General features: G+C 49.5%; 1 protein-coding gene across 10 annotated transcripts in view; it reads left to right on the plus strand.

Annotated features, from left to right (window-relative positions):
* The window catches only part of ADGRB1 (adhesion G protein-coupled receptor B1), a 282552-nt gene that overhangs the window by 74565 nt on the left and 193856 nt on the right, over positions 1-14131 (plus strand). For all 10 annotated transcript variants that reach the window (XM_049825103.1, XM_049825138.1, XM_049825130.1 and 7 more), the window contains exon 2: positions 3945-4865. In XM_049825103.1, the coding sequence (XP_049681060.1) occupies positions 4118-4865 (748 nt within the window). In that variant the 5' untranslated portion in view covers positions 3945-4117. The remainder of the gene's footprint in view (positions 1-3944; positions 4866-14131) is intronic.

Genomic DNA, 14131 nt, shown 5'->3' on the forward strand with positions numbered 1-14131 from the left:
TGTTTCTGAACCGGGCCTGCTCTGGTGGGTGCCAGGGTGGGATGGCAAATACTCAGCAAGGAGGTAGAAAAAATTACCAAGGCTCTGTGCAGTGGTGTGAAGGTGCAGGAGCCATGCCAGTGGTTCACATCTCTTCATAACCCTCTGCTTCCTCATCTCTAACACCTGCACAAGGCAACCAAGGCAGAAGGGCCATTTGGACCAAACTTGTCAGCCTCTTTCTGTGAGTTGCTTGGGATGAACAACAGCTTTCTGCCAGGGGCACACACTCAGAGAAGACAATATTTTTGTCCTTGAGAAATGGAGGCAAGGGACAGCCCAAGGTACTCCACGGTCACCTGCTGTCCCCAAGCTTTACTCCCGAAAAGGATTCTCTGCCAGACCCATCTCCCAGGCACAGGACTGGAAGGAGCAGGCAGGAAGGGTGGCACGTACTCCAAGCTGGAGCCAAGGGATGGGACCAGGCATGGATGTCTCCCATCACACAAAATCACAGAAATAGCCAGGCTACCTAGACACTAGCTGTGGCAACAACCGTGGAAATACGGGCAAATTTGCCTGTGTGGCATAGGAACGTGATCTCCAACACTGGAATAATCTGTCTTTTCACGCACTTAATATCACTTCCCCAACTGCAGGCTTCAGCCTCTGGTATATGTCCCCCTTGGGATTTTTTCTGGATTAAAGTGTTGAAGATGGATGTCTCTGCTAGAATGCAACAGCCAGTCAACTGCCCATTGCGCCTTCCCTCCCTGCCAGGTCCAACACGTGTTGAGCCAAAGATCCAGGTGTGGAGGGGGGGGTTGTCTATTCACTTCTGCTCTGAGTAAAGATTCCCACTTCAGCAAGTATTAGTTGAAGGAGAAAAAAATATGTTGATGTTCCTTATGGCAAAACCTTCCAGATGGGACTGCATTCAGGGGAAATCAATTCTGAGACCTAACAACCATAACACAGCGTCCCATTAACGGGTCTGTTTAGTTAAAGTTTGTTGGCTTTTACGGTGTTTTTCCCAGAGAGGGGTGGTGAGGGGGAACGCATTTTGTGCTCGCTGCATCCTCATTCAGCAGCAGGACTGTGGCCAGTGTCAGAAAAAATGGGTTTGTGGAGGGTAGGAGGCTTGGGCTGAATCCCACGCACTGAAGTCCCCATTGGGGACTGGATCTCGGTGCGTGCCCTGTCTCCTAATCATCTCATTGATATGGAGGTACCACTGGTTGCTGCTTCCAACCCGGTTTCTTCACGGTCTGAACCAGAGGTTAAGGTGATCCTTGGTTGGCTCATGGGTGAGAAGATCGGATAGACTTTGGCTTTGCAAAGGCTGTGCCCGCTTGCAAACAACACGAGCTGCTCGGGCGCTGCCCTACAGCGAGGGAGAGGCGAACCAGCCGTCCCTTTCAGAGTCTCAGCTAAGCGAGCACCTTTCAGTTACCGAAGCTGATATTTAAGGCATTCACAGTCATTTGCAAGCAACCCCTCCTGCTAATCAGGATGACCTTTCCGGAAATGTATAGGATGTTTAGTTGATGCCTGTGGTTTTTCTTTGCAAGCAAGCGCTGCTTTGCATCCGCTAAGCAGGCTGCGTTCCTGAAATCCGGTCCCCGAGGCAGGCAGGAGTCTGGCACGGGGAGATTTGCACTGCGGAGCTTTGCAGGCTGCAAACCGCTGTCAGGAGTGGGGACCTGACTTCTAAAAAATTTAAGTGCAAATGCATTTGGACTCCATGCTGATTAGTGTCAGGTCCAACAGACACTCGGGAATCTGCTGGAAGAGGCTGCAGTGATTTGAAGCTCAGATGAAACACAGTTTGCAAATAGCGGATCTGACTTTTGAGTTACCTAACCCTTTCCTTCCCAGAAAAAAATGCCTTTTCCAGAAGAGGGGTGATGCAAAGATAAGGCTTTGATGTAAAGGGAGGACAGAAACCAAGGGGTGAATGTGGAGATGCATTTGGCTTCTTATCTCCTCCAAGATGCACAGAATGGTCTGTGGGCTTCATCTCTTATTTTTCAGTCTCTCCTGGGGGCAAGATTTGGTTTAGCTGTGTGAGTTGTAGATTTGCTGGGAATTAGGCTGCTGTGAAATCTTCCTCTGTTTGCAGTCTGGGAAGGCAGAGCCTGGCAGTGGAATGGGAGAGGGCAGGACTGGGGGTCAGCAGTCTGGACACCATGGGGCTGTGAGGAGGGTCAATGGCTGCAATGGAGAAGGTACATTTCCCTCCTCCCTTGCAGCAGGTAGACTTTCACCTTAATTCCTTCCTGGCAGTGCCACCGTGGTCCCTGATCACAGAGAAACACATCCCATACGATCTGAATTATTTTGGGTTTGCAGCTCAGGACAATGTTAGCGTCTCAGGAGCTGGGCTGCTTGCACTCCAGCTTCGTTGCAGAAGCCTTGAGCACTTGCTTTTCACTAACCTGTGGACCAGAGAGGGTCCTGAAATCAAGGCAGTAGTCTGACGTGGTAAGGGAAACCTCCCCACCATGGGTCTGATCTGTTCTTTTGAAATTGGGCAGCATGCCCTGCTTTGGAGGCAGCAAATGCAGCAGGGCCAGGGCAAACCTCACCCAAGGGGAGAGTACTGATTTTTCTCTACCTGGGGTGAGCCAAGAGGGCAGGAAAAGAAATAGCTGGAAAGGTGAGAAGGAAAGGAGCCGTGGCTGTATGCCCAGCAGTGGGAGAAGCTCTGCCCCACGTCCTGAGGGTCTGCCCCTCCTGCCTGTCAACTCCTGCATCTGTTAATAAGCCCCATCCCCAAACATGGGGACTACACGGGGGTGCCCACTACATGGGGCAGGGGGACAAAATGAAAAGAATCCTGCTACTGACGATGCTTACCCCTCTTTCTCCTCCCCTGGAAAGAGGGGAGATGGGGATGAGGGAGTACAGGGGGCGTCTTCTTGGTGGGGTAAGAAAGAAGGAGACTTAGAAGAGTGCAGAGGGTGCAGGAGTCTCTTCAGCATGGAGAGGGGGGGCACAGGGGTCTGGGCAGTTGGGCCGAAGAAGAGATCTGGGCTACAAAGGGTTGCAGGGAATGGGTCCCATAGGGCAATGCAAGAGTGATATTACTTTTGCTGAAGGGATTTTGGGGTCTGAAGGAGGTCCTGGGGATGGCAGGGAAGACTCGCACTCTCTGGAGATGCTTTATGCCTGGCTACAGTATCCCAGGTTTTTGGGTGTCCTGCACGCAGGGGTGAAAGGCGAGGTGGCTGCCTGATGTGGGAAGACCTAAAATCTGCCTCTGTCACCCTTTTTTCCTCCTGTACTGGGTGTACAGCTCCTTCCAGCCCTGGCCTCCTGTCTGGGCTCAGGGTTAGAGTATTGAACAACAGCTCCCTTCCCCTGCACTGGTTTGGTGGAAAAGGAGGAAGGAAAGAGGAAAGGAGAGACAGAAAAAAACAAAAAAACAAGGGCTGGCAGGAGGAAGAGAGGAGGCAGAGCCCACCTGCCCATCCCAACCTCCAGCCCACCTTCCCCAAGTGCAGCCTGAAGTCTGCATTGAACCAACACCTTGGCTCCCTTGGGATGGGGAGGGGTAGGAACTCCCTACACCAGAAATCAGTGGTGTTTGCTTTGGGGAGATGGTTAGAAATCACTGCAAAGGCTCTGCTCAGCTCAGCAGAGGGGCACTGCGTGGGCAGAGGGTATTGGGAAAATGGGGTAACAGCTATCTTGTCCCCCCCATTGTAAGTCACAGCTGGGGCCCCTCCTGGGGGTTAAGACATCACAGGGATGGGGACACCCCCAAACCTAGCATGGGGATGGTGGTGTAGGGCTGCATCTTCCCCCAATACAACGTGCTGGGACTGGGGATGCTGTGTGGATTCTCAGCCTTGCAAGGGGTTAATTAAAAAAAAAAAAGAAAAAAGCTCCACCAAAAAAACGAAATCCCAAAATCTCTTCTCTTTCTCTCCCCTCCTCCCTTCCTTCCCTTTTTTTTCCAGGTGTTGTTTATGGCCACAGGAGGGAGCTCAAATCCAGACATGGGAGGATTGGCTTGATTTCGGATCCAGAGCCTCTTAAACTCTCACTTTTCCTCTAAGCTGGTCCCTGTTATGTCCAGGATCTGGCGCCTGCTTGACATTTACTTTGAGTTCCAGAGGACCAGAGACCTAGGATGAGGAGCATTGGATCTGCCCTGAACCTGCTTTTGGTATCGCCACTCTACTTTGTGTGGACCGTGGTCGCTCTGGACCTGGCACAAACTCCCTGCACCACTTTGGTCCAGGGCAAATTCTTTGGGTATTTCTCCTCCTTTGCCGTCTTCCCATTGAACTCCTCTCTCTGCTCTTGGATTATCCAGAACCCTGACCCTCGGAGGTACACTTTGTACATGAAGATCCTAAAACCTACTGGCGTATGTGACCACCAGCACATCCGCACCTACCAGTTCGATTCCTTCCTGGAGTCCACCCGCACCTACCTGGGCATGGAGAGCTTCGACGATGTGTTGAAGCTCTGCGACGGGTCCACCCGCTATGCCTTCCTCCAGTCCAACAAGCAATTCCTCCAGATGAAGCAGACCACGCCACCGGGGGTGGAGAGCTGGCCCGTGCGGTGGAAGCCCACAAAGGCTCAGGAGAGGGATTTCTCGGTGGAGTACCTCGTGGTGGGCAACAGGAACCCTAGCAAAGCCGCTTGCCAGATGCTCTGCAAGTGGCTGGACGCCTGCTTGGCCATCAGCAGCAGCTCCCACCCGTGCGGCATTATGCAGACCCCGTGCTCTTGCTCGGGAGGGGAGGTCCTAGATCAGGCCAGCGAGATCCTGGGGCTCACGAGGAAGAAGGAAGATTGCTATAAGGATGGAATTTACTTGGAGAACTGCATGAGCAGCCCCAAGGACAGCAGCGGAGTGGAGTTTCTGGGTGAGTGGAGGGCGGCCGAGGGTGTTTGGGAGGGAGGGCTGGTTGGGGTCTCCTCTCCTGGGTCTCACACTTGTCCCCATCACCTCTGCGTCTAAGTCTGCGGATACCTAGTAGGGAAACTTTATTTCCTAATTGATAGGCAGGTCTGGTAACCCTCGACGGCTCTTTATGAGCCTGCGACTGTAATTGCAAAGCAGCTTCCCCTAAATATACCCCAAAATTGTTTCATTAATTCCTGGGGCTTGTGCCTTGCTTGTTTTAGTTCTGCAGCCTCAGAGCTGCTGAGAGGGGAGTCTTACCTGAGGGTGAGCAGTTTTCCAACGTAATTACAGATGTCCTAGAAAAGCCAGGATCCAAGCTACCTCCTGAGGCGGGCTGCACTCAGCAGCCCTATCAACCATTTTAATTCATGGCAAAAACTTAATTCTCAGGTCTGGTTCAAGGGAACGGCAACAGAAGGCACGCTTATTTTGTTCTCAGCCTCGTTGTGCTTCTGGAGGCTTTCAGAAAAAAACCTCACCATGCTGCTTCTGTGGGATTACTTGCTGCCCATGTGCCTTTGCTGGGGCTCATTCCTCAGCTATTTCGTCAGTGTTTTGTTGATGATCTTGAGTATGGTATGGGCTGGAAAGGGACTAGGCAGGTGGAAGAGGCGTGACAAAAAGGGCTATGAATAAAGGTGAGATGCTCTTCAGGTCTGATGTGGGCACCGATTTCGGGAGGGTGATGCTCCTTCCAGAGATCCAACATGGTCTCCGCTGGTGCTCCGGTGCCATGCAAAGCCGAAGGGAATCAGGGATTCCAAAAGTGAACCCCTTATTTCAGCGCCTGTGTTAGATCCACTCTGATGTATTTATTCTCAGCTCCTGTCCCACCTGCCAGCAGGCAGGTTATGTAAAGCAGAGGTGTGATGCTAAATAGGAACCTGGGCAGCAGGGAGGGAAGCCTCCAATTCGGCGAGGTTCAGACCCACACCTGACCCAAGGGTCTCCTCTTCTTCAAGTGCTGGACTTAAATGTCCTCTGCCACCGGGAGAAAGTTGGCATCCATCTGGGTCTGGACTTTGGGGCTCCTGCCTGTTTTTTTTTTCAGCTGCCCCCAATTAGGGGGGAATTTCTCAAGGCGGGGGGAAAGGAGGTGAAATTTGCTTGCAGTAGGAAGGAGGTTACCAGGCACAGGTCCAAGCTGTGCAGCATGATTTTCTTGCAGACCGCAGTCTGGCTTTAGCTGAGAGATTAGTATATGATCAGGTACTAGTGCTTTCGTCAGTGTATTTTGGGAGAGATTTTGTTTCTCACTGATCTGTGAATCAATACATGAAGGCACACAGCCGAGCCATAAATCCTGCAAATTAGTTCTTCAGCCGTGCCTCCCTCCATGGCTATGAGCACACGGCAATATTCACTCTCCAGATTTCGGGTTTCTTTGCAATCCCCTTTTCTCCTGTGTGAACAGCTTGTGAGGAGTACTGTGTTGGCTGCCTCCTCGGAGTGATGCAAGCTTTGTTAAGTCATGTGTCACGCTTTGCATTTGCTGATTGGATGATTTATGCATTCAACCCAAGCAGCATGACCTTTTTCATTGCAACCAAAGGTGAAATTTGAAATAAGATTTTCAGCAAATCCTGAAGCATTCAAGCTTAATATTGGCTTTTGTAAAGATCTCTCCTAGGCCAGCTTGAGTGCTTGAATGTTCCCAGAAAATAAATATGAAAGAGGCTCAAAGGTGGCTGAATCGAAATCCTTTTTGGGTGTCAAATATTTGTAGAGAGTGTAGATAATTTTTTGCTGGCTGCTCACATCTGCTCCATATTGAGGATACAGAATTATCATCTTCACTGGTGGGATGCCATCTACATAGAAATGATGCTTGCAGGCTGCCCGGCCTCTCCATGTGCTGCTCTGTCTGTCACTGCGTCTGTTTTGATTTTTGCAAAGGCTTGATCAGGAAGATGGAGGCGAGATCCAATTTGGACAGAGAGCCAGTGATCACTTAACAGCATTTTGTGGGTGGAATATTTTGATAGCGTTCCCGATTTCCAAGTGCTGATGCCGGTTATGGCTGTCATTGTTGTCCTGATTGTATTTGCAGTATTTTTTTTTTCCCTACAAGCTTTTTTTTTTTTTTTTTCCTTTCCCCCCTTGTCCCCTGCTGCTTCCTGAGTAATTTTTTTGTTTCTGGGCCTGTCTTGACACTTTCGTCTTTGAACAAAGGTGTATGTTTGTGTTGTACTAATCTAATCTGATGACTTTCAAGGCACATGAGGAATTGCCAGACACCCAGATACCATCCCGAAATGTGGGGCCTGACTTTTCCTGATGTGCCTCTTCTATACCTTGGATATTTCCAAAGCAAATGGATGGGTGCAAATCTACAGAGGCTACAATGAGATGCTGCCTTGGAAGCAGCCGTGCTTTGGCTCGCAGGGTCTGTGGGTGAGATCCCTTGGGAAAGGTTCACTCCCCATCCCTGGGCACTGGTATACCAAAGGATGGAGAATACATGTATGTGGCTGTGTGCTGGGTCAGATGGTGTCTGAAGACACTCAAGAGCAGGCTGAGAATAGATCTGTTGGGCTGGACATTGGTTTTGGTGGCCAAAGAGCAGAACTGGGACATGAACTTCTGCTACTGACCCAGACCACAGATCTCCCGGCCACGACTGAGAAGTGGCCACACTGACACAGAACTACTGGGACACTCAAGAAACCTAACTGACAGCCTGATTTCACTCGTGGCCGACGAGTTTACACTTGGTTCGGGTACATAGGGATGTTTGTGGTCATTTACGAGGGACTTCATAAAGTAACACCACTGAAGGGACCCTGCCTTGTCTGCAGCATCTGTTCTTCAATGTCTGGAGGTAGGAGAGACCGCTCCAAATTTGCTTCCCGGGTTTAGTGAGACACCCTCTTCGCACTCTCTGTCCCACGCAGACGTTGCAGAGGTTATACGGGCGGTGGTGGGGGTGGGAAGAATCTGTCAAGGTGCAGAGGCGGCAGGAGATATTTCGGTGTCTCGCTGCACATGGAGCTTGTCCTGGGGATCAGCAAGACACACTTGGAAATGGATTGGCGGCAGCAGCCCACCCCTCACATCTCCCCTCCTTGCTGCTGCTACCTCTAACTGCTACTCCATGAAGGCTTGAAGAGGGGATTTTTTTCTAGGAGAAGACAATTAAACAGGGGAACTATTTTTGGCTAGCATCACATCTCTCTTGGCTGACTCAGGCAACACGGGAAGAAGGCAGAGATTGGTTGCAGGGCCTGATATTTAGAGGTGAACTCTCTTTTAGGAATGCAAGTTGGCATTCCTGGAATAGGCTCCCACACCGGTTTGGGGTAGGAGACCAGGGGGCTGAAGATGGGAAAGCTTCCTGAAACACAGGGCGTTGGGACTTCATGGGCTGAAAATCCCAGTGACCCTCCCAAAAATGAGCTGGCTTCACTGTAATCAGAGCTGGAGCTTTAAAAGGGACACTGATGTGACACTGTAATGAGAGAAGGTTAAATGTGTGCTTAAGTGCTGTGCTGAGTTAGGCACTTAATGAATGTCTAATTAGTCTTGTCTCCACATAATCTGTTCCTGGAAGGGCCATTGCAGTGCTGTCACATTTTGGTCGCCCAAAGAGATAACCAGCCTGCTCTGGTCCTTCTGCTTTTCATATCCCCGTCTTGGAGGGATCCAAGATGCTGACTGCAAAACAGGGTTAAATGTGTGCCCCTGAAATATATTATTTGCTTCTTGGTAAAGTAGATGGCTCCAGGGCTGGAGGGATTTTTATGATGAACAATTCTGATTGGTTTCATGTCTCAGCCAGAGAATTTCATTAATTCATTCCAGCAAAGAACTTGAAACTGAGATTTAAATGGCACTTCTTAGTTCTCAAAAAACTGAATCAAGATATTGCTAGGCTGAAGTGTTGAGGATTTTCCTGCCTTTTCTGTTAAACTTTTCTATTCTTCTGCTGTCCCCATTGCTCTTAAGAAATGCAGACCCTCCTTCCTCGCACATGCTCTTCATTTCACTTCTGCTTTGTTAGTGGTGTTTCACCTTCCGGTCCTTAGATGTTTTTCTACCTCTGTCTGCTAGATTAAGAAGTCATATAGCCTTCATTCTTTACTGTTTGGAGAGGCATTTACAGACCCATGAACAAGTTGCTTCTTAACCTTTGCTGCATTAAGTAGGCTGAACTCCATAAATCTCTCACTGAGGGACACATCCTCCAAACCTCGGTTGCTGTTGGGAAGCTTTGCTTTATGCTTGACCAGTTCTGCTGGCCAAAACGTGATGTCTCATCAGCAGGGCTGAGCTTCTGCCTGGCCTTGTGCCTGTAAGGGGTCCGTGGTGCAGAAGAGGGGCCAGAGGCATAAGGACAAATGAATCAACAGCCATCCTCCCTGCTGCAGGAATCATGTTGTGTGGCACAGCCCTCCTCCCCTTGAATCTCCCCCAGGGCAGAAATAACTTGATAAGTCATTTCCTATGTTAGTGGTGAGCTTTAGTGACCATGAAAGCTCAGAGACTGATAAAGAGCTATGAGTAATTGCCCAGGGGCAGGCTCTCAAACCTCCCCTTGACCTCTTCAGCTCCTTCTTACGACACAAGCTCTATTCCTCCAGCAAGAGTCCCCAGGTCCAGACAACAGCTGAACTTGCAGAGAAATGTGTTTGGCTTTGGATTTGCCTTGGGTTTGGATTTGCCAACCGAATGGCAAAGGGAATTGGATGGGTGCATTTTCATTGCCTCACCTTCCTCCTGGCCTGGACTTGCTGAGTGTGCTTGAGGAAGATGTGCTGCTTTCTAGCTCCTCTCTTCTCCATCCAATTTTGCCCCTGCTGTCTAGTCTTTACACCCTTGAAAGCAGAGCTAGGATACAGTGAGAGATCACCACCAAAACATGGAGCAAGGAAGGGCTGATTTCTGCTCACGTGTAAAATTTTCCTGTGTGTTACCCTTCTAAAAGCATTGGGGATTTTACCTGACATCTCTCCAGCTTAAGTCCAAACCGCAGCAGCTGTGAGCAAGAGCTGATACCGCTTCACAGCTCCTGGAGGAGGGGGTTGACCACAGCCTGACACCTGGGAAACAGGTTACCTTGTCTTCTGCAGTGAATCCCCCCCCACTGGACCCGTCTGGGCAGCTCCTGGTGGGGCTGTCCCTCTTACATGCAGTCAGTGGGGGGTTTTCTGGATGAGGCAAGTGTGGGTAACTCCTTTCTGGGTGCTGAAAAGGGGGTTCCTGACTCAGTTTAAGCACTCAGATCTTTGTGATCTGTACAAGCCCTGCCTGCCCCACTGCTTTCCTCTGGGGTCATTAAAGACCTTACAAATAGAAGAGAATACAATACAATATTTGCAGTTGGAAGGGACCTACAACGATAATCTAGTCCAACTGCCTCACCCATTCAGGGCTGACCAAAAGTTAAAGCATGTTATTAAGGGCATTGTCCAAATGACTCTTAAAAACTGACAGGCTTGTGGCATCAACCAGCTCTCTAGGAAGCCTGTTCCAGTGTTTGATCATCCTCTCAGTAAAGAAATGCTTCCTAATGTCCAGTCTAAACCTCCCCTGGCACAGCTTTGAAGCTTTCCCACGCATCCTATCATTGGATACCAGGGAGAATTAGATATGAGCTTAAGAGTGGCAGAGCAGAGATTTCCCGTGTCTGTGCCCCTGTTTCAGCACTAAATTCACTCGTACATGCGTCTATGTGGTGATGTCCTGTTTGGGAGATGTAGGGGGAGAGAAAAATGAGAAAAATAAAGTGATCAGTTCCATTGTGAACCCGACAGCTTGTGGACATGATCACAATGCAGAAACATCAGCAATTACCATCTGAATGCGCTATTGTTGTAGCAGGGAGACTAAAGGTGGAATTTACATACAGTTGCTGAGGGAGTTTCACAGGCAGCTACTCCCGTTATTGCTGTGAGGGGACTTTACGGGTAATTTAATGAGTGGCAGCTTCGTGGAAGGCTCAGCTTTTCAGTAATGCCTTTTTTTAAAAGAAAAATAATAATTCCATTGTTTAACATCTTCTTGTATCAGGACCCATAGCAGCTTCCCCAAAATGTTTTGTATGGGAATACAGGGGGAAATTTAGACGCAGGGAAACACAGACACCAGATACAAAATCATCACATCTGCAGTGTAGTTTTATAACTGTAACTGCTGGATATAAGAATGGGGATGCTAATGTCTCAGAAGGGAGGGTGCAGAGAGACACTCCTGGCCCTTTTCATCACCCGCCCCGAATATCTGACATATTTAGGCGATGGGAGCAGACTGAAAAATGAAAAATTTGTCTTTCCAAGGGGAACTGGATCCATGGAGCTTTTCAGGTGTCTGATGCCCTTTGAGGTGTCTGACCTCCGTGGGTTTTCTTGGCACTGAGCTCTCTGACCTGGTGGATCCTGTGTCTCATGGTGGATATAGCTCTGGAGTTTCTCTCAGGTTTCTTTGAAAGGGAGTTTTCCCTGTTTCAGTGCTGGTTTCCTCCATCCAGATGCAGGTCCCAAAGACTTTGGGAGACGCCAGGGCTTAGCTGAGATGGGGTTTAGCCCAGCTGCCTTGAAGATCTAGCAGACAACTGATCCAGGAGGGGAAAAGGGCTCTCTGATCTCTGCCTAACAGGCTGGGAACAGAGGCTTATCCATGAGTACTCAGAGAGTGGACTTGGGTACTCTAAGCCACAGCAGTCTTTTTCCACGCTGGGCAAAGCATCATTATCACCTCTGCAACTCACCTCTTCTCTCATATTTTCCTTTTCTCATTCTGATAATCATGAAATCCTACAACATCTACAGGTGCTGATTCTGTCTCCTGTGAGCCCATCATCCCCCAAGACAGTACTGAAGCAAGCTTGGGCTAAATAGATTAGAAAACTGGTTTTGGATTCTCAGCAGGTATCATTTAGTGTGTCTCTGTAACACTTTAACCTGGGGAGGATTCAGCAATTGTGTGTCCCTGGGGTGGTTCTGCCAATGTCACCTCCAGTTGTTGACTCTCCGTGTAGTACACTCGCTTCTTGCACTCGCTCCAGACAGCAATCTGATACTGATATCCTACATTTCAGCCTTCCAGCAGGGTGAGACGACCAGGCTAGGAAAGGACGTCCTTTAGCACATCATCAGAATTGCAGATCTATTGAGTTTAAATATATTTCTGTTCCCTGGCTCTAGTTTTGACAGAGCAATAATTGCCACACACTTCATTAAGCTGAATGTTCCCAATAGGTCTTGAGTGGTCCATGCCATTAAACAAACAGTTACTGGCTTGGGATATTCCCAGTGTTTAGAAGCAGTAAAGAAGGGAAGGGACCTGGAGGGGTGAAAGCTGCAACTCCAGCCTCCTGACGAAACTGGGCTGCCCTGGCAGGGTGGCTATTTTGTCCCATCGTTTCTGGGGCAGTTTGAGCTGCGTCCTCCCTGCAATACATGGGCTTTGATCCGCACGAACACCAGCAACAGTGGGGAACAGGCACAGAGAGAGGCTGGTGTTGATTCCTGTAAGAGTTTGTGTGCACGGAGGTGATATGGCAGTGGATATATGCGTGCAAGATGTTTGGTAGGGTCTTAAAGCACAGGGATGAACTTAGCATCAAATAGAAGGGGGTCTGATCCCTCCCTGTGTCCTACAGCAGGAATAAAATTACTGGTGCAGGTCCCTGGCTTTGTCACTTTGCCTGGACGAAGAGGGGGATGCCCTGGTCTCTGCCAGTCTGGATGTTTGGTTCTTTTTTTCTGGATGGAAGTTGACGCTTCCCTGCTTGTTAGTTTTGGGGGCAGGGGTTTGGGTATCTGTGTTGAAGGTGCCCAAACCAGAGGAAGACGGTGAAGTTCAGCGTGTGGTACTGAAAGCAGGAGAAACAGCTAAGAGCATCAGTGCTTTCTCTACTTGGTTTCCCTGCTCCTGCTCCTGAATCTCATCACTGAAGGACAAAGATGAAAGTTATTGGCCCCTGGACTCTTGTTGAGATCCTGAGACTGATGCAGAAGAGGACCTACACAGAGTTTCTGTTTCAGGATCTATTGGAGGCTGGGATAGGACATGGGGTATCATGACTTCAGCATGTCTCCCTGTGCCTCCTGCCCCCCCCCCCCCCCCCCGATTAAACCCAATCACCTGAAAAGCATTATTCGATGATCTGTGTGCACTTCATATGCAGGCCTATATGCTGTCCCGTGTGCCTGCTGGATGAAATGGAGGTCTAGTTTTGGTGTCCCCTTCCCATAAGTTGACTCTGTCAGCCATTTTCAACTAAACTTGCTGGTGCGACTAAAACCAAGAACAGAATCCCATTTCTACTAGGTCTGTGGTCAGAAGCAGAGGTGTGGAAGAAAGGCACTGCAGGGCATGTCCTATGGGGAAGACCGCGGTGCAGGTTCAGCTTGGCCATCAGAGACCTCCGTAAGGGCCCAGCCTAGACCCCAGATGGGGAAGGAAGCAGCTCTGTTGTCGTACACAGAGCTTCTTGCCTTTAAAATTAGTGCCTTGCAGGGCAACGAGGCTAAAAGACAGGGATGCTGTGCGTGTGTATCTACCCGCAGGAAAAAGGGTCATGGTGTAGGGAGCTGCCAGGGCAGACACAGTCCAGTCTCCACGAACAGTTCCAGTCTACGAGGATGGTACCAGTTGTGCTCTTGGTGCCTATTAAGCTGGAACTGGGACTAAGCTCCCTAGAGTCAGTAGGTTAGTAATCTCTACAGAGCTGGACTAAGCAGAGAGCTGCACCAGAATTCCAGTTGTGGACATGTGCTTGAAAAGATGTCACTGGCCCACTGGCCATGCCCAGCAGCAAACCACCCGGGCAGATGGGCCAGGGCTGCTATTACAGCTGGGCTTGTTCAGCATTTGTCTTCTGTCCTGTTTGCATGGGGTCAGTCAAAGGAACATCACTAAAACTGACTGATGACAACTAATTTCTATCTACAAGACCCTCTCTTCCTCATACCCCTTCCTGCTCCTTTGTTTAGTTTGTTGGGTTTGGTTTGGGGGTTTTGTTTGGGTTTTTTTTTTCATTTTAATGTTCTGAATTACAAAGCTTCTTGCTGCACTGTACGCTTTTTGCTAATCGGACAGCACACGTTTCAGGGAGCTCTGCTGGGTTTGGAGTGACTAAATTGGGAGCAGCCCCATGAGGCTATGCTCGCTGGGTAGCCATGTACTCTAACTGCGGATGCTGCAACCAAATTGTGAAGAGTCAGGTCCAGCGCCAGCATCACCCTGCCGGGCTGATTCAGCCTAGAGGTGTTTGTGATGTTT

The sequence above is a fragment of the Accipiter gentilis genome, chromosome 2 (assembly GCF_929443795.1).
Source record: "Accipiter gentilis chromosome 2, bAccGen1.1, whole genome shotgun sequence".
Classification (NCBI taxonomy): Eukaryota; Metazoa; Chordata; class Aves; order Accipitriformes; family Accipitridae; genus Astur; species Astur gentilis.